Genomic DNA, 23,760 nt, shown 5'->3' with positions numbered 1-23,760 from the left:
GAAGTTGTTTGATGATTTTATTTTAAGTTTTTAGCTTTAATTTTTTTTTTTAAAATTAAAAATTGTTTGGTAAAAATTTAATATTTATTTTAGACTAATTGCTTCACTCTACGAAAAAATTATTTGATATAATTAGACTTGTTTTGTTCAAAAATAATTAAGTAACAAAAAGTTATTTTAATGATAATGAAAATTTAAAAAAATATTCAAACATGCACATCAAAATATTTTAGTTTTGAAGATGTCAAAGTTAATTAAACATTTTTATTAAAATAAAAATGATTCATAAATATTTTATTATATCTAACATTAACTAAATAAGAAATAATTACAACAAAAGTAAAACATTTAATATTTCTATATTGTCTTTCAATAGTTTTTAGATGGTAAAAGAATTATTTAAATTCAATAATGAAGAAGAAAATGGTGAGAAAGAATAGCACTTAGTTACGATATTTATTAACTAATCAAATTCGTAAGTAATTAAAAATATAATTATAGACAGATTTTCTTATTTGTTAATGACTATTTTATTGACAAATTTTGAAATATTAATAATTCATCGATAAAATTAAATTATTGATAAATTTGTATTATTAGACAGATTTTATCCATTGAAAATTACAATTTCTTTTGTATGACATGAAAAAATTAAATTAATTAATGTTTTATACAATATTGTTATTATATAATGTAATTAAAAAAATCACTTAATATTAATTGATTATTTATGTAGATGTGTATGGGATAGATGTGTAAGGTATTGACACCAAAAACTAAAGTCAATCCATCGCCATCAAAACCTATTGAAAAGAAAAAAGTGGCAAGCACTATAAAATGAAATAAAGATTGTGATTTGCCTAAGCCTCTATTTCACATTACAATGACTCGTGAATAATGTTGCAAGTACGTAGCATGGTAAAGTAAAGTGTGAGGGCAAAACAAAGAACAATTACATAAAGAAGTTATACCTTTTATATTATTCAAGTTCAGCAAAGCCCAAGGCAATACCCAACCCATTTACGTCAACAAACCAAACACATGCATACGTACAAACAAGGAATTGTTTCTTTGACAAGAAAACACTATCCACACACACCTTCTATATAAACATGCATATACAACGAAAATTTAAACAATAACATATCCCATTCAAAGCATTTTGTGACAGAATTTCAGTAAAAAGACTTTTTAGCCTATAACATTGTGCAGCTATGGCTTCCAGGCAGAGAACAACATCTTTCCGTCCACAACTTTCTGTTCGACGCGAGTACGAGACTTTGCAGCCTCAATCAGAGACTAAAGAACTCCCAGAAGCTTATCTTCTACATGTTTATCTTCCTGGTCTGCTCATTTACTTTTCTCTTAATCCATGCTTTTCTTTCAACTTATATATATATATATATATATATATATATATATATATATATATATATATATATATGAGCAATGTACTTCTATGATATAGATTGAGTTTACTCTTCTGCATGTAGATTTACTTAAGAATGAGGAATGTTTTAAAGTGATATATCACAAATGATAACACAGTTGCCTAGTTTATATTTTTCTGAGAGTATGTACGTTATAATTGTTTAATCACTTCTGAATTTTCATATAATTCCTAGGAATTCATCTTATCCAAACACACGGCATGCACATCTCTATTTTAAATTTGTAACGTTAATAATCACAAATATTCAATTAATACGATACAGTTCACGTTTAATAGTTTCAGAATAGTCATTTAAATCAACTTTACCCGAGTCGAAGCCAAAAGAAGCTTTATCTTAAACAGACAAATCGAGTTTAGTTTAGTTTTTCAGTTTGTTTTCTTCTGTCTTGAGTGTAACTATTTTTTTCACCTAACTTTACAGGTTTTCCAAGGGAAAGTGTAAAGATAACTTATGTGGCCCCTTCACGAACGGTGAGGATATCTGGAGAAAGACAAGTTCGAGGGACAATATGGCAACGAATTGACCAATCATATCCCATTCCTGATTATTGTGATGCAGAGGCACTTCAGGGTAAGTATGAAGCTCCTGTTCTCATCCTTACAATACCAAAGAAGTCCACGACCGCATCACAAGCTGCACCTAAACAACAAGAAGTGGGAACATCCCAAGACAAAGGTGCAGTGGCTGAATCAAAGCCTGATGAAAAAGTTCAGGATGCTACTCCACCACAACCTACGACTACAACTAAAGTGGAAGAAGAACCAGTTGAAGACAAGAAAAGTGCTTCACCACCAAGCCTTGACTTTGGGGCACAAAAAAGGGAGGACACACCATCTCAAACCCCTTCAGAACCAATTAGGGACCAAAAGGGTCAAGTGGAAGCTGTAGAAAGAGTTGGTTCCATTGCTGAGCCTCGAATGAGTGAAAAGGAGTTGGAACCAGCATCACCAAGGTCATCCACAATGCAAAGAGATGAAAAGCCACAAAAGGGTCAAGAGGAGGATGAGCCAAAATCAACACCAGCTGTGACAACCAAAATGGAAACAGATAAAAAGCCTGAAAAGGGTCAAGAGGAATTTGGACCAAGACCAACAACAACAACGCTAACCAAAGTCAAAACAGCTGAAAGGTACCAGCAGGGTCAAGAGGAATTTGAACCAAGAGCAACACCAGCAATGCTAACCAAAGTAAAAACAGCTGAAAAAATTCAAAAGGGTCAGGAGGAAATTGAACCTAAATCAACAGCAACAATGGAGCAGAAAATCAAAAGAGATGAGCAACCTCCAAAGGGTCATGAGGAAGGTGAGCCAACACCTGCAATAACAAATATTTCCAGAAAGCCAACAGTTAAAGAGCAATTGGAGGAAAAGAGGATAGAAGAAACAAGTGTTGATGCTGCTAAGAAGGAAAGGAACTCAAAGAATGAAGCTAAAGAGGAAGCTTATGAGTCAAGACACGCGAAAGTTAAGGAGCAAGCTGATTTTAAAGAGAAAGAAAATTTTGTGGCCAAGGAAGCAGAAACAAGTGCTCCAAAAGTTCAGAAGAAAAAGGAGAAAAAAGGGAAGAGTGAAGAGAATGCAGTGGAAAGGGTTGGAGGTGTCTCCCATGCTTTTTCAAAAGTAGCATTGAATGAGGAAGAGAAAAAAATAGCAACAAATATTGGTGCTGCAGTTCTGGTCATTGCTGCATTGGGATATTATTTATCTTACAGGTTTACCTCTTGATTTGAACTTAAAACATGTTCCAATCAATGTATGCTTTCTCGCACTTGTACATGAATAATAAACTATAACAAAAATCATTTGAATAAAGAGCGAATGCAATCTAAGATTCTTCGTATTTCATGTTCTGTACGAATGCAAAACCAAGTGTTAACTATAATCGTATAAAATTTTATATAAATGAATTGAAACTATGTATATAATATCGAAGAAAAAAGGAGGGAACACAGCCAACGTGATGTGTATTGTTTCTTTTACACTCTTTGAAGAACACTTTCACACTTATACAACCCTCCACGGGTAAAATTTGCGTCCTGTGACAATCTTCTTCGAGTTTCACCACTACATTCGAATACAACTAATAATAAAAAAGAAATTCTAAAATACAAGTGTGTCCTAATCCGTGTTTGGCAATGTCAACTCATATTAGTATGACTTGTATTTGGTATACAATCGTCGAAAATTATTGTTGTAACATACGCTTTAAGTAGAACAAGATTCAAATGTTAACAGTGATGATTAACGGATTAGAGTTAATGGAAGATTTTAGAAGTTTTAATGTTAACGTAATGATATCATCTGATCACATTAGTTAATAACATGTTAGTATAAAAATTTTCAAAATCTTTCTCATAAATTTCTAGAATTTAAATATTTTAGAATTTTTTACCTAAACGTCGTATTTTATCAAAAAATATTTTATTTTCTGTAAAGATAACTTATCCTGTAATTTTTTTTAATAAAAAAAAACCAGCAATGTATTTAAATTGTCGCCGTAGTTCAATTAAATTCATAATTGGTAATTCAAGTCAAGTCACATACAGTGCACATTAAAAAAAATCAATTCATGTTAAAATTGCTGTTATCAAATTAAATTGAGCTTAGTTATGAGAGACTTTTTAAATATGAAAAAAATCAGACTCTTGGATTATGAAAAATCAACCTATAAATACCGTATAGAAAAATATTCGTTGACAAACATGCTCTCAAAAGGCCAAATTTAGTACATACCGTATATAAGTTATCATTTTTAAATAGATATTATATCTTCCCAAAAAAGGATGTACTTCCAATAATTTCACAGGCTTTCTGTTCGCATTCTAGTTTGCCCCACCTTGCATCAACTCGTTCACAGGGGAATACTGGTTTGCCAAGGCTGCCAAAAAGAACACAAAGTGTCATGCAAATAAAAAATGTTGGCATTTACTCCTGGTAGTCCTGTTTGCATAAATTTCATCACAAGACACTTAAAAGTTAATTTTTAATTTATGTATAAATTAATTTAGATGAGAAGCGTATTTCATTCAACTTCTTCAAAAGCTAATTTAACTTACACATAAACCAATTTTAACTTGTACAAAGTTTATGTCTATTTATCTTATTTTCTTTCCTATATATGTCTACAGAAAAGTTTATCCGATCATGACCTTAGCTTTGCTATAGTTAAACACAACCCTTTTAGGCTTAATGCATGGACAATGCACAAATCTATTTTTACCAACTCAAAATTGAATTCTACTTACAAGGTGCAGCAAGGATGAAACAACTTCAGCAGGATATGAAAATGAAGTCAAAATTTTGACTAAGCTATTAGTTTTTTAATCTACACATAAAAGGATTCTTTCTTTTCAGGTATCAACATAGCAAGGTCTCTTAATTAAATAGCAAACTGTACTACATAAATTTTAAAGGAATAAAAATTTAAATAATTTCTTAACTCTAGACTTCCAACTTTTAAAGCATATTTGCCAACACAGCAGAAAATTAGACCGAAAGTTTTAACAGGACATACCCATTAACATACTAATAGAGGCATACACTGACAAAATCTATACGAAAAAGATGGTTTGAACCATTTGTTAAATGATACGGTGGCAATAATTACATCTTATAAACCATAACGAGCAGAACTCACCTTCTATTAACAACATTGTGAACATGACACAACCACTGAGAAAATTCAGTATGTGACCCAGTCTGTACAGGATTTGCTCTGCCAAACATGTGAATAAGCACTTAAGTAAAAGGTTAACTAAAATAGAACTTTTGGAAGAATATCATGCTGATGCAATTAAGCAACATGTGAAAATTCGAGCAGATCAAATAGTTCATTAACATGAATCTTTCATACAGGATATAAAGATCCATAAGAGCTTAGTTGGAGTATTGGAGATGATTAAGGGCAAAGCATAGTAGTAGAAAAGTTTGACCTTTATGTTGTCAGGTCAAATCGAAGTCACAGATAGTATTATAGTTAAAAAAAAAAAAACACTCAATAGTGATGCAAATAGAGACAACATGTGCAAATTTCAGATGAATGAGTATTAGGGGTTGTCCTTTTGCATTAAATACGGCATGGATTTGCGTATGTTAAATGAAAGTAATCTTATATACTTAGTATTGCTGCAAAAAGGACCTTGTTAGAAAACACAATGTAATGACTAAATAACTCTTTCGGAAAAAAAAAATAGAAAAGTAAGGATGAAATAGGAATTACTTTGTGGGCTATGTAGTTCAGTTTAAAAGGTAAAACACAGACAGAAGTCTGCATTCATCATTTAGAGGCAAAAATGGCATTATACTTACGAAAACCCTTGGCTAAATGCCAATGCTCAAACTCTGGTAGATTTTTTGACATCCATCCATCATGAATTTACAATTTTAACTAAATTCATTACTTTGTCCATCCGTATCCACAATAAAAGGAAGTTATAAAAGTAAAATTATCTAAATAGGAAATAAAAAATTTAAATGAGTAAAAGGGGGAGAGAGAAAAATTAAAATAATAATCACGTGTGATTAATTGTAGGATAAAGAGTGAGGATTGATATACCTAAGAATTTCTTTAAAATGATCTGCACATTCCCTGCATGGATACATTCGAGATAAGATTTGTACCTGTGTAATAATTGCATCCTGTTACAAGATTTTACAGTCTAATAGCATAACTAAATTTCCCTACTACCATACAAACGGAATTTTTGACAAAGTACATTGTTTGCCTTAAGGTCAATCCCTGGTTATTATGCGTGTTGGATCATAAGTTTAGACCAAGACTCCAAGTTACTTTAATGATAGGTAAAAAACACACAAACATTCCTCCCACACACTTATTGTCAGGATAATATACTGTCATATTGACATAATAAATCAGACACTATGGTTTTTGTAACACAATACCACAAGATAAATTTGATGCAAGGATTTCGTATAAAAATTACAACAAAGACTCAGATAGGGCCACATCATGTCCTAACTACTAACTTCTGGATGAAATTTTACATTTATATCTACAAACAAAGGAAGCAAGGGAAATACCAATTCTTTTACATCCTTCTTTTGCTGTCTTGTAGGCTTATCTGGATACTGAAAAGATAACAAGGTCGTTCAATGGAAAACATCAAAGTTATTCATTTTGTTGTTTCAGTTAAGTTGATAAGACAACAAAACTAAACCTGCGTACCACATGAATAAGAAAATATTGATTATCTTTTTCTTTTTTGACATCCTCGCATACCAAAAATGTTAAACCATGAAACCTAATGTTGTGCTGTGTGATTCAACTTGGTTATGAAACCGTTAATAGAAAACACTGAATTTGTTTGTAGATGAAAGTAACAGCATTTGAAGAAGTGTTCAGAAGTTCAAAAGTAGCAACACAGATGAAACAGACTTTCAGAGTGCATAGAAACAAAAGGTTGAAGATAACGAAGTTGAAATTTTAGAATGGCAGGTCGAACACCATGATAATAAGAGAAATGGAACCTAGTAAAACTTTTAAATGGAGAATATTAACCATGTGAAACTCTGCTAAAATAGCATCCCATATGTAAAGCAATAAAAAGTAGGAGAAAATGGTCTGCAATAACTGGTACATATGACTCCTCGCATAAAATAATTCAATACTTATTATGCAACAGGGAACAACAATTCGGGGCATAATACATAACATATTTAGATAATTAAAAGCAATGGAGGGATTAATATTAATAGTATCAGTACAAATTGCGGTGACAAAACCTGAGCTGCTAGAGTGTGAAGTAAAGTCCAAGTAGCCCTTCCAAGCTCTTCTTTAGGCCCTTGGGTTGTAGACTTTACCTATAGGAACAAATTGATGATTAAAAGTAAAGCAATTCACAAAATTTCATATGCATAAAGATATCCGCTAAACATATGAAACCTTGATAAATAGAGCATTCAACTCAATTAACGATCTAACAAGGCTACAAATAATTACCATGTTTACATATATATACCAACAACATAGTAATTCCCCCCACCCAACCAAAAAGAATATATTTTTAGGGAAAAAATGGGTGTTTCTTAAAAGCCTCAATTATAAACTTTATCGTAGCAAATCAAAGCATGAATTAAATAAAACATTTTAAAAAAAGAAAGTAAAAGGTATTCAAATTCAACTAGAACCTAGAGACAACTGCATATTCAATTCAAAAAACCACAAAGAGCCAATAACAAAACCACAGTCACGTTGATGATATCGATACCTTGACAGCAGTATCACCAAGTTGTACAGATGATGTAGTTTTTGCAAGTGGAGCTTTAGTGGAGGAAGAGACAGACAAGGGAAAACCACTACCAGGGAGCCCTGATGACTGAAGATGAGGACCTACGAAATTAGAGAGATGATGTTGAACAAAATTTGAGACTTGCTCAAAGTTTTGAAACAGGACCTGCAGTGGATTCACAGGCATGCTACCTGAAATAAGAGCAGGAGACAGCATAAGAGAGAAAAAAGACAACAATCACACTCAGCAAAGCTCAACATCAAAATTAAACTAAACCACATACATATATACATTCGTTAGGGGTGGCAAAGACCTGAAAATCACATAGAACTAACAACAGCGCGTATACCTATAAGCTACAAGACTTTAAAACTAATCATCACATATAAAGAACTGTAGTTTGCATTTTCTCAAACATATTGGGTGCGCTTAATTAAACTACCACCCAAATCAGACTAAAGTCTTGATTCACAACGACGGACATCTTATATCATTCACAATTTCACACTCAATCTACTCAAAGAATTTGAATTGCATGGAAAGGGTCAACAAATCTCAGGTTAAAGGAGACTCTTTTCTTTCCAACAACACTCCATAAAATTCAACCAAGTAGTTAACATTACCCATGCATTATACACACAAAAGAAAAAGATAACTGCATAATTTTCTTACTCGCTTACATGAGAGAAAATCTGTAACAGAAAATATCACGGCTTCCATGCATAATAGCAAAGCAACACTATGAATCTCGCAACAATTTTTATCAAACTAATGACGAGCAAGCGTGAGAAAGCGCCCTAGGTAATCATGACAACCCTTAATCTTACAGTATCATCCAAATGGTTAAATCAGATATACAAAGCAAAACTTCATCATCACTTATTGCCACTGAATACAAATTAATGAAAGAAAGAAAATGAGTTACCACCACAGAATACTGTCTCAAGAACGTAATTCAAGTCTTCTTGGGTTATGACCGTCTCTCAAGAATGGGGTTCATCTACTCTTACATGTAAAAGGTAAATAGTTAATTCATAAAAATAACTAAATTAATTTATTTTAGTAATAATTTAATTGATTTAAATTTTATTTTAAAAATATTTATAGATAAAATATTTTAAATAATAGTTATATTACCATCAATATTCACAATTTAAAGTATAATTTATCCACACCTCATAAAATAGAATTTTTCAATTAAATTCCTATAAAATTATTTTAGTATATTTGAATACTCAAAAAATTTTATATTTATTGAGAAAGTCTATGTAATTTAATTTTTCGTTAAATGAAGGATGTCATTATTAGTTTATCCTGTTATGATGGTCTCTATATGTTACGAAATATAAATTTGTGATTAATATAATATGATATTACAATTAAATATTGATTAGTTGTTTTTATTGCATTAATTAAAAATGTAAGATGTTGTTGATTTTCATGTCACTGTTCACAATGATCAAGAGTATGTCATCATTATCACCAAAAAATTACTTGTTGTGCATTGACTATAATATCATGTTATATTAATTAAAAATATTCACATCTTTTAACATCTATGAAACAAACAAACAAGATCACGAGACAAAATATCATGTGTCGTCCAATGAGTTCAAAAAATAAATTACATAGACTCAATTAAAAAAGTATAAATATTATAAGTATTAAATATAAATATTAAATAGATAAAAAAAAGTAGTAGAGACATATACAAAAAATATAAAGGAATTAAAGCTTAAACCTAAAAAATATCAATATTTCATTAATATACTTCATAATAAATTAAACATATATAAAAAAATTAACATTTAAAAGTGGTCATATTTTTATATTCTATAAAAATATTTTTCATTTATTTCTCAATCATCAAAACTCACTCTCTTCATTTGTCTTTATGATTGTCTTTATCTTAATTTTAGTTGCTTGGAGTGTCTTCTAACCTATCATTTTCATCTTATTTCTAAAATAAATTTTATTCATTTTGAGTCAAAATTATTATTTAAAACAATTCTATATAACGATAAAAATTATTTATAATAATTACAAACATAAATTATCTATACTTATTAAAAAGTAGGATTAATTGTTGTAACCATCTCATAAATGTATTTATAGTATACACATTTTATTATCAATTTTACCTTTATTCATATTATAAATCATTTTATTATTTTACTCTCTAAATTTTATAGTTATTTTTTTTAAAATCTAATTATCTCCATATAATAAAATTATAAAAATTATGTTTTATATCTTATTTTTTAAAATAATTATGATAAAAATGATTTGTTTTTCATTATAATAAAACAAAAGAGTGGATATACATGCCCATGTACACATGTTTTTACTAGTTAATTTTAATTGAGATAAAATATATACTTAAAAAATATTTATTATGAATTTTAATTAAAAAAATCACTCCTGACAAATTACATGAAATAAAGAACAATACTAATTTACACATGATCATTTTAGTTTTTATCTCCTAATAAACTCATAAACTGGCTAACTTACCATTCTTTTATAAAAAATAAAAAAGAAAAAGAAAAGTTTTACATCCTGCAGAACTTGAGAAAGGCTCAGTTCATTAGGATTCAAAATGCTGCTTTTATAAGGTTTTAATTTTAACCTTCAGATGCATCTAATCCAACGAACATATCAAGTTTCACTTGTCTCCATACCATATATACACTTCTATCTCTCTCTAGATGTTCAGCAGTAACAACAGGTGTCCAGGCATAATTTTTCATATCAAAAGTAAAAGACAAGAAATTATAGTAAAATATGCTTTTACAGGCATGAGAATTTGCAATAGGCTATTATTCATCAGAAAACTCATCACCATAAAAACCATTACTACCATCCTCATCAACCACAGGTTTAGTTTTGAATTTTGATGCTTTGCTAGATTTTGAGGGTTTCTTTAATTTTTCAGCCTGCAACTCCAACACCTTCTCTGAAGGTTTCCGCTTTCTTTTAGCTCGTGTTCCCCAAGCATCATCTGCAAAGCAATTTTAAAGACTATGTAACAATTGCACACACAACATAACCTTCTTTAGTAACAGACAATCAGAGTCTATGTAAATGTTTGAACTAAAAGTTCGTACACTTAAGGTTGAATTACTTCACTTTGCAAAAGTAACTATTCATTTTAGTCCATTTCAAACTAACTTGCAATGCAAATTTGAGACAACTCGGTCTAAAATGCAATTGAAAACCAAACAATTTTATAATTTACATTGAAAACCAATTATGCCCTACGTATAGTGGACAGGTGAACTTCAGTAAATTTGTTTGAAACACAAGGAAGAAACCAAAACTAAAAGGTTCCTTGCAATAATTTTGCTGCATGAGTTACATATATTCGGGGTTCAATAGTTCATTTCTTTTGAAAAACAAGATTTCTTAAGAATCCAAATACTTAGCTTCTAGCGTATAGTGTAAGGCTTGACATTACCTTCAAGTGGACTTGAGTTATGATTTGTGGTATGTTCATTTGGTCCAGCCTCTTCCGAAAGTGGGGATCCTGAGTTATTGCTGTCCACCAACTTAGAAGAACTTTCTATGAACTTGTCCATTTGTTCAGGAACATCACAAGTGGGAGTTGCTGGCAGGAAACATAACTCTTCTTCAGACATATCAGAGTCACTGAAACCGGGATCTTTCTCCACGGTTACAATGTCAACTTCGTCGTCTTCATTAACATCCGATTCTTTTACCTGAAAGAATGTGAACTTAAGACTAAAATTTAACAGGGAAATAAAAAGAAAACCAGCATGACTATCTAACACTACCTTACCTTCCCAGTCTCAGGAATCAAATCAAATTCATCTTCTCGCTCCACATACTCCTCATTTTCCTCAAGCTCCTTAAAATCGGGAGCAAAGGCACTCCAGTTCTCTGTGTAATCTTTAGCCCAGATATAAACTATGCCGTTCAAAGAAACAGATACAACAATAGGACGTACAGGATGCCATGCTAAATCAATAATGGCTTCCTTAGGTCCTTCAAGGATTTTGACTAGACGGCCAACTCTATCCCATATGTAAATCTTGTGCTCTCCTTTACTGGCAGAACCACCAACAACCCACTCACCATCCCCACTGAAGCAAGGTGCTTTCCAGTGAACCTTCGTGATTAAATCTTGAAGCTCCCGGAACAAAGTTAAACATTTTGACCCTACAGCCTTCAACTTCTCAACACCTTCTAGATCATTGCGGTTCTCATTCAGATCATCAAGTGCTCTAACTTCATCTTTCAGAGGTAGAAGATTTTCAAAGATCCTGATTATTCGATCATTTGAGTTTGTTAAAAGATATTTTCCATTCCTGCTGAACACAATGTTCTTCACTACAGAACCACCAGGAATAGGAACCATGGCACGCACCTCATTATCTATATGGTTAATTATAAGAATTTCCCCCTTTGAGTTTCCCACATAAACCAGGTTTCCGTTCTTACTAAAACACGCAGCAGTTGGTGAGAAGGAGGTAATTCCATCAGCACACTTATTACGTGAGGCAGGGGTTGCTCCATTATTAGATACCTCCAAAACAGAAACCTTAAGAGAAGTTGTATTTCCTGTGTTCAAGTCAACAATCATAGGAGCACATGAGAGAGGGCATGCCAGGCAAAGAGAAGGTTTAGAGGAACCCGGATGAAGACGAGCATGCAGAGGCGTTTGTTGTAAAACTATTCTTGTTATTCTCTTACCACTCATAACATCCCACAGTAAAAGTGACTTATCAGCAGCAGATATAAGAATCCGGTTACCACACTTTGACCAACAGACACTGGTTATTGGAGATGAACAATCATTATCTCGGAGCTCTTTAGCAATGCCCCGCGTTTCAAAATCCCAGATAACACAACTTCCGTCATTGCACCCAACTGATTTAGTTAGTAAAAGCAAGAGTCAGAAACCTGATAGTGTATAACAGCTCCAATTAATAATTCATAAAACTAATCTTTTTTATTAAATTTATATACAAAACATTCAAAATAAAAATAGACATGCTATGAGTTTATGCATCAAAACAAGAAACTACAGCATAGATCCGAAAGTGATACTCAGTGTGAATGTGGCGATGATCTTATTGTGCAACCTTCCATGGTTCCACTAGACCCCATTGGGGGCCAATACTGCTGAGACAATCTCCCCACGCACTCAGCATATCTATATAGATTAGTCAAAACAACATTCTGCATGCCCACAGACCAAAATTCTTCAAATAATTAGCACTACCAAAAACAAGATATCTTCCTTCATAGACCATAATGACCGGATACATATGATAACTGTCAACATAATCCATAAATCATCAACTCACACATGACATATCTTCAAGTTTACAACAACTCCATCCTGAACCTCGTCTGCCTTGTTGTCAAAGGATTGACTGTTTGCACAAGGTAACTTTGCATTATCTATGTTTTCCATCAACCAACAAGGCCAAACATTTGGCTTTACACAGGATAAGTTTCAATAACAAATATGCAAGCCATTTTAGTACATTCACAAGGACTAATTCAACTCATGTGATTATATCACTCAATATACTGGTTTCAATGAAATAAAAAACGACTATTCCCCCCACTCAACCAAATCACACACTGCTTAAAGCACATACCAACTTAGCACAGCAACCTAACACATACATATATACAATAATCAACACATTCTAAAAACCATAAACAAACCAAACCACGTCATCCATATCATACCACGTTGTTCCAGTACACGAGCGATTATAAATTGGTAAAGCAATCATACTTCATGTCACCAAGAATCATCATTTGCCAGAAAGATCAGCAAATCAAAACGGACAGACCTAGGTTGTATTTAATTGTGTTTTCCTTTTTCAAATTTTCAAAATTATTGTATCAAAAAGATTTCAAAAACTGGTGTTCACAGAGTATGGTGGGTGAAGAATATGTCTCAGGACAAAGAATGATGACACAAAATTGAAAGTAAAACTATTAAAATAACTGAAAAAAAAATGTTAAAAGGGAGAGTGAGAGAATTACCGGCAAGAAGTGTACCACGACGATTGAAAGCAATACATTTCATACACCCATGTTCCAAATACTCTTCTATCACTTCAGGAAAATCTCCCTGCAAGGGGTCTTCAATATTGCACAAAATAACAACAATGTCAGTTGGTACCCATTAATGGAAGTAAAAGTAACTTCTTTTTGGTTATTTTAGTGAGTACGCCTTTTAAACTTGTCAAAGGTTAACTAATTGAGTGTTACGGACATAAACAAAAACAAAAGGTTTAAAAAGATTATGTTGGGTTGCTGAAACAAAGGAAAGGGGCGTAAGAGAAAGAAATTGGAAGAAGAAAACAAACCAATGATTTGTGCGTTCATCGTTGCGAGAAGCTTCCAGTGCAGATTCAGAGAGAGAGGATGAAGTTAACTGTGGAAGGGGAAACAGAAGCAACAGACCAAGAATAGCGAAAGACGAAAAGGTAACACAGGCAACGGTCGTGTCGTGTACCGTACTGATATCTTCTACCGTCCGTCTAAAAACAAACATCTTTTTATTTGATGGAAAAATATTTGCCAATATATATATATATATATATATATATATATATATATATATATATATATATATATATATATATATATATATATATATATATATAAATTTTAAATAAAACTATTTAAAAATAAGTTTTTAAAATATAAAATAAAATAATTTTAAAATAAAATTACACATTAGAATATTAGTTCAAATTAATATAATCTTTATAAAATATAAACTTAAATAAGTTATTTCAAATATAAATTTTAAAAAATTAATTTTTTCAAAAATAAATCCAATTCATATGTCTAAATTATAAAATAAAAATATATAAAATTAAATTCTAAATAAACTTTTCATGATTAATATTTTTTCATTAATATTTATTATTTTAGGTCTAATTTTTACTTTTACTTTTTTTTTCTTATTTTGATTCTCTCTTTTTTTTCTCTCTTGTTTCTTATTAGTTGAGAAAAAAAGTCAAACTAATTCATTCTTTGAGTTGTTTTTTTCTTACATTAGTGATTTTTACTATGTTTTTAACAGTTTTAAAATAAACCCTTAGTATATCTTAATTACAATTTTGAAAGTGAGGATATTTTGAATTTTAATCGTTTATTTCTAAAAATTAATTAAAATTAGATATTTAATTTATTTGAGAAAAATAAAAAAAATGAAAAAAGTTAAATAAAAAAAACAAACAAAGTAAAAAAAAAATCTACAATACTAGTCTTTTAACGTTATAGGCACATATTCTTTACAATACTAGTCTTTTAACGTTTCTACAATACTATTTTTTTTTTAATATTTTCATACTTTTGAGTATGAAACCAAGTTCTAAAGTAAACAATTGAATTAAATAAATTTATTGACGAAATTTATAATTTCATTTTCTAAAATTAATTTGAATTTCAAGCCTTTTTTTATCTTTTATTTTCATCCTTTAAGTAAAGTTTCGTGGCAGCTTTTTTTACCATATTTTATTTATTTTTTCCTTAAAACAGCACACTAATTAAGGAATCCTTTTTGAGAAAGAATCTTATTTTCAGAAATGCGACCAAATATCTAGTTATCATAGGAAAAAAATAGATTATGTGGAAGTTAGTTCCTTTGTGGTTGAACCTTAACAATGTCCCTTTTTTTTAGTGTAAAAGCTATATTTAGATTCTGTGGAGTTAACAGTGTAACCTATAAATATATTTGAATATTGGTAATTGAAAAGCATATTCAATCGTTGTCTCTTGAATATCATTTGACTATCTTATTTTGTACAACCATTGTTTTCTAATGATAATGAGAAAGCCAAAATCATTGGCATGTTTTGGTGAAGTTGCACCAACCATTTTAAACTCTCATTATCGAAGACATTCAAGGTTTATGAAATTAGAAACTATTGTGGAAGAGGAAATGCAAGAATCTATTTCACTGTGCAGAGCTGCTCATGTTTCTCTTCCTTTGCTTCTTTCTGGGTTGCTCTACATTTTGATGTGCAGAGGACTGGTTTGATTTTATGTTCATTTCAACACATGTAAGAGTTTTGCCTATAATATCAAATAATAAATCTGGTAACAAAATATATTTAATAAATTTCCTTTTTACTCTTTTCGGTCATTACATGCAATATGGAATAAATTACACAACATCGTAAATATTAAATTCATCTTTAAATAATTGTTTTGTACCCATCACTAATTACTCAAAAAGGTAAATTCAATTTTTTTTAGTTGTATTAATTGATAACTACATAAATATTATTATTATTATTATTATTATTATTATTATTATTATTATTATTATTATTATTATTATTATTATTATTATTATAACTGATACGAAGAAGACGATCAGGAATAAAAGAACGTTAGCATCAATGTTTCTTTTTCTATTACGTGATTTTAATACTGGACTTTCTCGCCGAAGTTAGATAATTTCAGTTTCATTAGGTTTTTTGTTTCTTTTTTGGATTTTATTATTACTTTACTTATATATATATATATATATATATATATATATATATATATATATATATATATATATATATATATATATATATATATATATATATATATATATATATATATATATATATATATATATATATATATATATATATATATATATATTAGTTAAATAAAAACAGTGGACACGCATGACTATGTTGTCTTTTTTAGATAATTAATTTTATTAAGAAAATATCTGAATTTAAATAAATAGTAATTTTAAAAAATAATTAATTTTAAATTAATGATTTTAGGAAAAAATGAAAAAATAATTATTTTAGTTTAAAATAATGGTTTTTTAAAAGGTAAAATTAGAAAAAAAGAATATGTACATAAAAAATAGAAAAATTCCATTTATATATGGATATAGATAAATTGATAAATAAATAGATTAGAAGAAAAATTAAATTATATTATGTAACTTTTACTAAATATTGTGTTATCCATAAAATTTGGATTTCGTAAATTTAAGCGTAAATTATATTTCACTTCAATATAATAATTTTTGTTAAATTTTGTTGAAATTAAATATCGATAATAAGGTAAGACTCTAAAAAATTAAATATTAGATGTATTAAAATGTTTTAAATAATGATATTCCATTATTTTAATTTAAAAATACAAAATTATAAATAAAATTTTTTATTAAGAAGTTTCATTATATAAAAAGTTTTATCTCTCTAAAACTTTTTCTTTCAAAGATTTCTCAACCTGTCCTCTAAAATATCTAACTCCTCTATTCATATGTCTGAAAATCAAATACTGTTTGAAAAACCCTTAAGGTGAGATTTTCATTTCTAATTGATCAATTTTTATTAAAGAGTTGATTTTTACTCTTTTTCTTGATTTAGGCGTTTTGCATGTATCTATGTTTCCTCTCTAATTTAAGGTTTGAGTTTTCTCTAAAACTCTTTGTTGATCAGTGATATTAAAGGTATGCGTTGATCAAGTTATTGTGGTTTGTAGGAGCAAATAGAGTTCTTGGAGTTGTGGGAGAGATTTTAGAGCCTTTAGAGCCATCTGATCATCAAACAGGTAAGGAAAGCTAGTTTTATTGATGCTTTTAACAAATAGACAGGTACGAATTGATGTTTGTATGATGTTATGACAATTAATTTGAGTAACAAAATTGTTGGATGACATTTGGTATGTTGAGTTGTTTGATGAAATTTGGTTTGTTAAGTTGAATTTGATGAATTTTTGTTTGTAGACAAGTCATTGAATTTCATTTGAGTTTTGATGAATGGATGTTGGAATTGTTATGTTGATTAACTAGTTTGGTTGTTGGATCTTGGTTTAATAATATGTTCATAGGATAGTTGGTTTTGGGTTACAATTTGGGGGTTTGAGAGGTGAGATGTTAGAGAAATAGTCATTAAAGTCAGTTTAGTGTTTAAAGCTTATTTTTGTGTAAATTAGGACTAGGTTAGCCCCGGAGTTTGCTAAAACCCGGTCTGCATTATGTGAAATATGATGTTAGTGTTTTTGGGTAGTTAGCTTTATCTAATGAATTGAATTCTTGTCCAAATGAGAAAGTTTGTATTAAACTTGAAGTATAAACATGTTTTCTAATTAGTTATAGTGCTAAGAATATCGATTTGGTCATTTGGATAAGTCTTGAGTGCATTAGGATCAAGATTTATAGTTGTTATCATCTGGTATAGTGCTAAGCGACCTTGTGTGGCATTGAGCGCTACCAAGCTTGAGAGCCACTGGGCTCCAGGGCGTTGAACGCCCAATTGGGTCGTTGAACGACATAAAACCCGAGAACTCTCTAAGTTATGGGCACTACGCGATGGTTTGTGGCACTGAGTGCCACTTTCCACTATAAGTTTGGATTGTTGGGTGCCAGACTTGGCGTTGGGCGCCTGTTGTCTACAATTTTTTTTTCTTGGTTTCTCTAAGTTATGTTGTTTAATTTTGAGTTACACTATACATGATTTGATGTTTATTGATGCTCATTGAATGATATAAATGTGATAATGAGTATGAATGATATGTAATGTGAGACAAATCTTAGTGAAAGGTTCTGTGTTTGAGATCATTGTTATGAATGCTTGACATGAAGATTTTTGAAAGGGAATATTCTAATATTCTACCAATCATTCAACTTATTTAGATATAAATAGGATGATGGAGAGAATAGTATAAGGTCTTTACCCTAGACTTTTGAGTCTTAGAAGTGAAAGATTAACCTCATGAGTAGTAGGTCGAGTTACCCTTGTTTATAACTCTGCAGAGTATAAATACTACTATGGGTGCAAGTCTTCATTGAAGTTTATGTCAAAACATCGTATCCGAATACTTGAATCTAGAGTCAATTGTTTGTATGATTATGTGTTTGATAGAATGTCGTGAAGGTTGAATTAAAACTTGATATGTTATTTTGAGCTATGCTAATTTTTTTGTAGAGTAGCTTACCCTACTTCATTTTTATGTGTGTTTTCTCTTTTCTTTTGCAATGATCACGTGTTGGTGTGAGCAAAGATGTTATTTGCCTTTGTTGGAGTTCGATGCTGTAGTTTAGTGATATGCTGGATTTTAGTACTATGTATATGTATAAATGTTTTGTATAGTAGCTTTACTCTTTTATGAGACTCAATAATTAGGAAGTTTAGTACATAATTTTGTTGATATAATTATTACTTGGATAATTGTAACAATATTTTATATGTTTTGCTTATCTATTTGTTGTGCACCATTAGAACATATGATGTTTTATTTAGTAGTTTATACATTTTAAATGAAATGTTACAAATAAGATTATCAACATATTCATAGTATATTTTGTAGAATATATATTACATAATTTAAATGGAACATAAAATAATTTTAGATTAATATAAAATTATATATATGCTATAAATAAAAAGAATTTTAAATTTATAATGAGTTTTGAAAAAAAAGTCAATTTCAAGATATTAAATAGTATTAACTCAATTAAGTTTTACCTAATTCATTTTATTAAAAAAACTATATCAAAAAATTTATTTTTGTTTGAGTAATGTGTTGTTTTATTTTATGATTTGGGATAATATGACCATTAGTTGTATTTTTATGTTTTTAACTTATTTTAATCTCTTCAAACTCATCAGTTAATCCACTCGTAAAACAAGTTAGAGGCGGATAAATAAATAAATAAATTATCTCTTTGTCAACAAAGTCAAACATCGTCGTTATACCTAGAAAGACAAAAAAAAACTTCCATCATTCAATAAACTAATAATATTAGGGATACAATTTGATTCATGATTAAATTTTTAAGAGATATTGAAATTAAGGTTGATCCTCACAATACAAGTGATTAATCGTAGTGCAATTCCTAAGATTTCTTCTTACTTTAGGATATATCATTATGTTAATTCATTTTGCTGCTTTGTATTATATTTTATATGATTCGATCATATAACTTTTAATGTAGAATGATATTGAATATGACAATTATTGTTGACGTCTTGATGTGTCGGATTGAAGGAAAGATTAAGGTTGAAATAATTTACTTATGGAAGGTTGTTGGTTTTAATTTACGCTACAAACTAGTACTAGTTTTGCTAACGCAACAATTAATTAAAGTTTTAGGTAAAAATATAAAGTTACTATTTGATTTCTGAGAAACTTATATTTCGGCAATAATACCTTGAACCAAACATTAATTTAGATTAAGAAAGTAAATGTCGAATGATTAAAAAATGAAGTTATTAAAGCAGATGTCGAAAGAAACCAGAGAAAGAGAAAAGTTGTAATTTTGCATTATGTAAGCAATGTCTTTTACTAAAACGCATGGTTCAGCAACTATTCACTAAGCATACATTATTGTGTGGACAAATCCATTGCAATGCCAGGCAAAAATAAAATAACCAAAATGTTTTTGCAGCATATCATGCTTTATCATAGTCATCTCATCACAAACAATAACTAAGATATGATAAAGGTGATGACAATAGCTATATCATTGACCAACGCATACAAAATTAGGAAACATACACAAATAAACTTCTTACAAAAACCAAAAATAAGAAGTAAAGTGAAAAATTAAAAGTATTGTGCTATTAAATATGCATTGATGTCTTGAAGCCACTGTCAGTGTTTACCTTGTGCAATTGAGATTTCCATGAATTGCATGATTTTGACTTTATCTAAATGTGTGCATGTGTGCTTATATATATATATATATATATATATAATATAACTCTCAAGTTAGAATACAGGGCTAATCTGTTGGAAATAGGAAAGAAACAGTAAAATAAATTCCTCAAAAGTGTGAAAAACAGTACACAGACGTCAATGACACCAAAATTTTCTAACTGAATATTGACTAGACAATGATAAAAAGATGAAGAATCAATTCACAGGACTAATGTCTTGATTGCATCTATTTTGAAGCCTAAATATCATACCTCAGTCAGGTTTCATGTTCATGACTCTTATTTTGCCATGAAGCAAATGGTGACACAAGCTTGAGACAGATTCTTATTGACTAATTACTGCTGCTGAACACATAGCTTAAACTTTAAGGTTATTGTCATGGCTGTCTTCTTGAACATCAATACATGAAACCATCCCAGGTAGAGAAAAGGATTTTTTAGAAACCTTCTATGCCTCATCTAACAAGAAATGCCAAATTGACATGGTTGAGCTGATCACAACACACAACTAGAACAAAAATACATCACTTCACATGCTTTCCTGAAAAGATTCAGAGCGTGAGAAAGCAGCAGGGTTTGTCCTTCGAATTTGATTATCATCAGCACTTGTCTTAGACTCAAATGATTTAAAGACACTTCCTTTTATAATGATTTTGTTCTGTTCAGATTTTGTTCCCAAAGTTGTCCATATTGAACTGTTTGCAGCCTCTTCTGGACCGTTAATTCTAACAGTCTTAGGCACCCAAAGGTTCTGTTTCATTGCACCTTCCTTCGGTGTGCTTCCATCTCTGGAATGTTTTCCCAAGGCTGGGGATGTATTACCAGAACTAGTACTATTGCTGACAGAAGATGAAGACAATGAGATGCCACTAAATGCAGATCCAATCAATGAAGACTCTTCCTCTTGGCCAGCTAAGTTTGACATGAAACCTGAATACGAATAAGGTGCTGCAGGTGGCATTACTGTTGGTATGGAGAAGCCAGAAACTGCCATCATGGTTGGAGAACCTGTGTAACTAGTACTACTGGACCTAAACTCCTTGACATTCCAACATGGATTCCATTGATAAGACCATGAAGGGACAGGATGATAATGAAATGAATGTAAGGGAATTAAACCATTAAAGTGTTGTGCCAAACCAACCTGCTCCATTTCATTAGATCTCATAGAGGAGCTGGAAGGGTCCTCACCATCATCTTTGACAGTGGAAAAGTCCACATCAAATTTTCTTTGGCCATTGAGACTCAACACAGTTTCTACGGATTCACTAAGAGGATTTTCCTCCCTTTCTCTGATAGGTCTTGAAGTCACAGAAAGTTCATTAGATGAGAGAATCATATCATCACTAGAACCACTGGAATGTGTCTGGATCGCAGATTCACCATCAGGAGTCACAGGTTTCTGATAATACTGCAGAGCTGAGTGCTTATTCTTACGCTTACCAGCCCCAACAGGAACATTTCTAATCGCCCCTCCAGCTGTCCAATACCTTTGGCAATTTTTACAGAAATGTCTAGGTTGGTTAACATTGTAATTGTTGAAGTAGCAAAACTTTGTTTCCAAACTATTGCAGCGAGGACATTGCAGGACCTTGTCTGGCTTCTTGAAAACCTTTTCCTGATCAATATTTCTTTTAGCATTCCTGTGCTCATTAGTCCTATGAACTACTTTTCCCACCAGTTTCAGTGTAGGATTTTTACATATGTCTCTTGGAGTATCATTACCATCTTCTTGAGGATCAATCTGTTTGCTAGAAACTTCTTCTTTCAAAGGAACATCCACTTCATCATTAACTGATTCTTCAAGTCCATTCTGCAATGGAGGAACATTTTGTGTCAATTAGGAATACATGAAACAAGCAACTTGCATTAAGAGTTAAGACCAAAGTACTACTACTAACTCTGTTACAGAATGTAAGGGCTGGCACAAAATATTCATTCCAATACAGAAAATAATACAACATCTCAGTATTTATTTCATGGTTAAGCTCCTGCAATGCCATAAACAGTAGATGAAAATGGGATATAGGTATTTCAAAATGCCATCAACCTTCAACTTCTAAAACAACACGAGAATAAGAATTTTCATTGCTACAGTTGTTATAACACAACCTTTGGCCTCATTTAAACAGTATCATGTTAATTACTTGTTAATCATGAAGTCCAAGTTAGAATTGAATCCAATACAAAATTCAAATCAAATTCCACCACTTACATTTACTTAGCACCAGAAAACTACAACCTGATTTTCTTTAATTTACTTTGTTGCTCCCTTTTAACAAAATTTCAACTTCATTCACCACTTTTATAAAATCAACAAAAGTCTTATTCCGGAGTCAGATTCAGAGATCCCACAGTATTAGTAGATTCAATTAAAGACCAAAGTCTCAGGAATATTATTCACCATCCATCCCTTTCAGAAATTTTCTTCAGTGTCTTTCTTGGTTTCCCCCTACCCTTTAAAAACAATGCAATCCACTAATCTCACTAAATACCTTCTTTTTAAAAAAGAAATTAAGAAAGCAAAAAATCTTCAGAAATCGGGCTCACAATATTTTGGGGGTAATGGACATGCGGACCACATCCAAATACTCATTATGCAAATCTAAGCTCGCATATGCAGAATACATCTAGGTGGAAGAAAAAAAGTTTTCTACCACTTAAACAAACAAAAAATAAATCAGGTACAGCTTTCATATACCCATTTCAGTAAGGCAAATAAAGCTCCAGGCTTTTTGTGAGTTTAAAAATGCAAACTTTAGCATGAACCTTACTGAAATTTTTCACAAGAAAAGAGCAGCACGTGAGAAGAATGAGGAGATGGAAAATGAAAGAGTAGAGAAGAAGGGTTGAATGGCATGACCATGACGATGATGGGTTGAAGCAGAGGCTGAATCCGAGTCAATGAGTGTAAATCTGGGAAGGGTGTGGTTGGCTTAATGGGAGTATGTGTAGTATGAATATCTGCTCCAAAAAGCTTTATTGCAGAATCTCTAACTTGGGACATGCCTCCCTCCTATGAAACCCATTCCCTTAGGACCCAAAAAGTGTCTTATGATGGAACAACATAATCTACAACCATAGGAACCAATCTGTTTTACTTGCCAAAATAAGTACTCAATGGATATTGGAATTAACCCTTTTAAGATTCTAGCCTATGCTTATGCCTTATGCCGCCATAGAGTAGTTTTTTAAAGACATATCCTAACCTGCCCACAGAACGAAAATTGATTTTTTTTTTTCTTATTCATGCGCAAAAGTGTATATTTTTAATAATTTTAACATATTTTTATATAATATTTAAGAAAACTTCTCTTTTCTATTTCTTAATTAGAGTTATTGTGACTTGTTTTCATTAATAGTATCTTTAGTAAATTACACT

The 23,760-nt window shown here is 30.7% G+C and overlaps 4 protein-coding genes across 10 annotated transcripts; 1 reads left to right on the top strand and 3 right to left on the bottom strand.

Moving 5' to 3' along the window:
* The first annotated feature begins 1,118 nt into the window (after positions 1–1,118).
* Positions 1,119–3,265, top strand: LOC108334325 (inactive protein RESTRICTED TEV MOVEMENT 2). Its single transcript, XM_017570103.2, has 2 exons — positions 1,119–1,344; positions 1,875–3,265. The coding sequence occupies exons 1-2, from the start codon at positions 1,215–1,217 to the stop codon at positions 3,176–3,178; spliced, it is 1,434 nt and encodes a 477-aa protein (XP_017425592.1). The 5' UTR covers positions 1,119–1,214; the 3' UTR covers positions 3,179–3,265.
* An 816-nt stretch (positions 3,266–4,081) lies between these two features.
* LOC108335342 (FAD-linked sulfhydryl oxidase ERV1) lies at positions 4,082–8,713 on the bottom strand. 5 transcript variants are annotated; one of them, XM_017571375.2, is made up of 7 exons: positions 8,627–8,713; positions 7,681–7,892; positions 7,196–7,273; positions 6,494–6,541; positions 6,009–6,073; positions 5,091–5,168; positions 4,082–4,331 (listed from the first exon to the last, which is right to left on the bottom strand). In XM_017571375.2, the coding sequence occupies exons 2-7, from the start codon at positions 7,885–7,887 to the stop codon at positions 4,217–4,219; spliced, it is 591 nt and encodes a 196-aa protein (XP_017426864.1). In that variant the 5' UTR covers positions 7,888–7,892; positions 8,627–8,713; the 3' UTR covers positions 4,082–4,216. The 5 variants fall into 5 exon arrangements, with proteins under 5 accessions (XP_017426864.1, XP_052728021.1, XP_052728019.1 ...); XM_052872061.1 differs by lacking the exon at positions 8,627–8,713 and adding an exon at positions 8,560–8,598; XM_052872059.1 differs by lacking the exon at positions 8,627–8,713 and adding an exon at positions 8,382–8,553.
* A 1,630-nt stretch (positions 8,714–10,343) lies between these two features.
* Positions 10,344–14,252, bottom strand: LOC108319599 (protein RBL). Of its 3 annotated transcripts, XM_017550898.2 has the most exons (6): positions 14,055–14,076; positions 13,729–13,827; positions 13,032–13,100; positions 11,501–12,591; positions 11,159–11,420; positions 10,344–10,702 (listed from the first exon to the last, which is right to left on the bottom strand). In XM_017550898.2, exons 3-6 carry the CDS (start codon positions 13,033–13,035, stop codon positions 10,521–10,523), a joined length of 1,539 nt encoding a protein of 512 aa, XP_017406387.1. In that variant the 5' UTR covers positions 13,036–13,100; positions 13,729–13,827; positions 14,055–14,076; the 3' UTR covers positions 10,344–10,520. The 3 variants fall into 3 exon arrangements, with proteins under 3 accessions (XP_017406387.1, XP_017406312.1, XP_052728018.1); XM_017550823.2 differs by lacking the exon at positions 13,032–13,100 and having other exon boundaries at positions 14,055–14,252; XM_052872058.1 differs by lacking the exons at positions 13,032–13,100; positions 14,055–14,076 and having other exon boundaries at positions 11,501–12,624.
* A 6,200-nt stretch (positions 14,253–20,452) lies between these two features.
* LOC108333868 (cyclic dof factor 3) lies at positions 20,453–23,547 on the bottom strand. Its single transcript, XM_017569337.2, has 2 exons — positions 23,242–23,547; positions 20,453–22,191 (listed from the first exon to the last, which is right to left on the bottom strand). The coding sequence occupies exons 1-2, from the start codon at positions 23,383–23,385 to the stop codon at positions 20,908–20,910; spliced, it is 1,428 nt and encodes a 475-aa protein (XP_017424826.1). The 5' UTR covers positions 23,386–23,547; the 3' UTR covers positions 20,453–20,907.
* Positions 23,548–23,760: the final 213 nt, after the last annotated feature.

Source organism: Vigna angularis, chromosome 1, assembly GCF_016808095.1.
Source record: "Vigna angularis cultivar LongXiaoDou No.4 chromosome 1, ASM1680809v1, whole genome shotgun sequence".
Taxonomy (NCBI): domain Eukaryota; kingdom Viridiplantae; phylum Streptophyta; class Magnoliopsida; order Fabales; family Fabaceae; genus Vigna; species Vigna angularis.
The sequence above is the reverse complement of the archived record's forward strand: the minus strand, read 5'-3'. Positions and strand labels throughout refer to the sequence as shown.

What these genes read in the sequence shown, in the direction of transcription:
- LOC108333868 (XM_017569337.2), bottom strand. Translation starts at nt 23,385, where the DNA reads ATGTCCCAAGTTAGAGATTCTGCAATAAAGCTTTTTGGAGCAGATATT. An exon ending in TTCAACCCATCATCGTCATG is followed by an intron (nt 22,192 to 23,241) that starts GTCATGCCATTC and finishes CCTCCATTGCAG; the next exon opens with AATGGACTTGAAGAATCAGT.
- LOC108335342 (XM_052872059.1), bottom strand. Translation starts at nt 8,421, where the DNA reads ATGGAAGCCGTGATATTTTCTGTTACAGATTTTCTCTCAT. An exon ending in AGAAGGATGTAAAAGAATTG is followed by an intron (nt 6,074 to 6,493) that starts GTATTTCCCTTG and finishes ATTATTACACAG; the next exon opens with GTACAAATCTTATCTCGAAT. An exon ending in CACAATGTTGTTAATAGAAG is followed by an intron (nt 4,332 to 5,090) that starts GTGAGTTCTGCT and finishes TCTTTTTGGCAG; the next exon opens with CCTTGGCAAACCAGTATTCC.
- LOC108334325 (XM_017570103.2), top strand. Translation starts at nt 1,215, where the DNA reads ATGGCTTCCAGGCAGAGAACAACATCTTTCCGTCCACAACTTTCTGTT. An exon ending in TCTACATGTTTATCTTCCTG is followed by an intron (nt 1,345 to 1,874) that starts GTCTGCTCATTT and finishes CTAACTTTACAG; the next exon opens with GTTTTCCAAGGGAAAGTGTA.
- LOC108319599 (XM_017550823.2), bottom strand. An exon ending in TCGTGGTACACTTCTTGCCG is followed by an intron (nt 12,592 to 13,728) that starts GTAATTCTCTCA and finishes TAACTAAATCAG; the next exon opens with TTGGGTGCAATGACGGAAGT. An exon ending in TGATTCCTGAGACTGGGAAG is followed by an intron (nt 11,421 to 11,500) that starts GTAAGGTAGTGT and finishes ACATTCTTTCAG; the next exon opens with GTAAAAGAATCGGATGTTAA.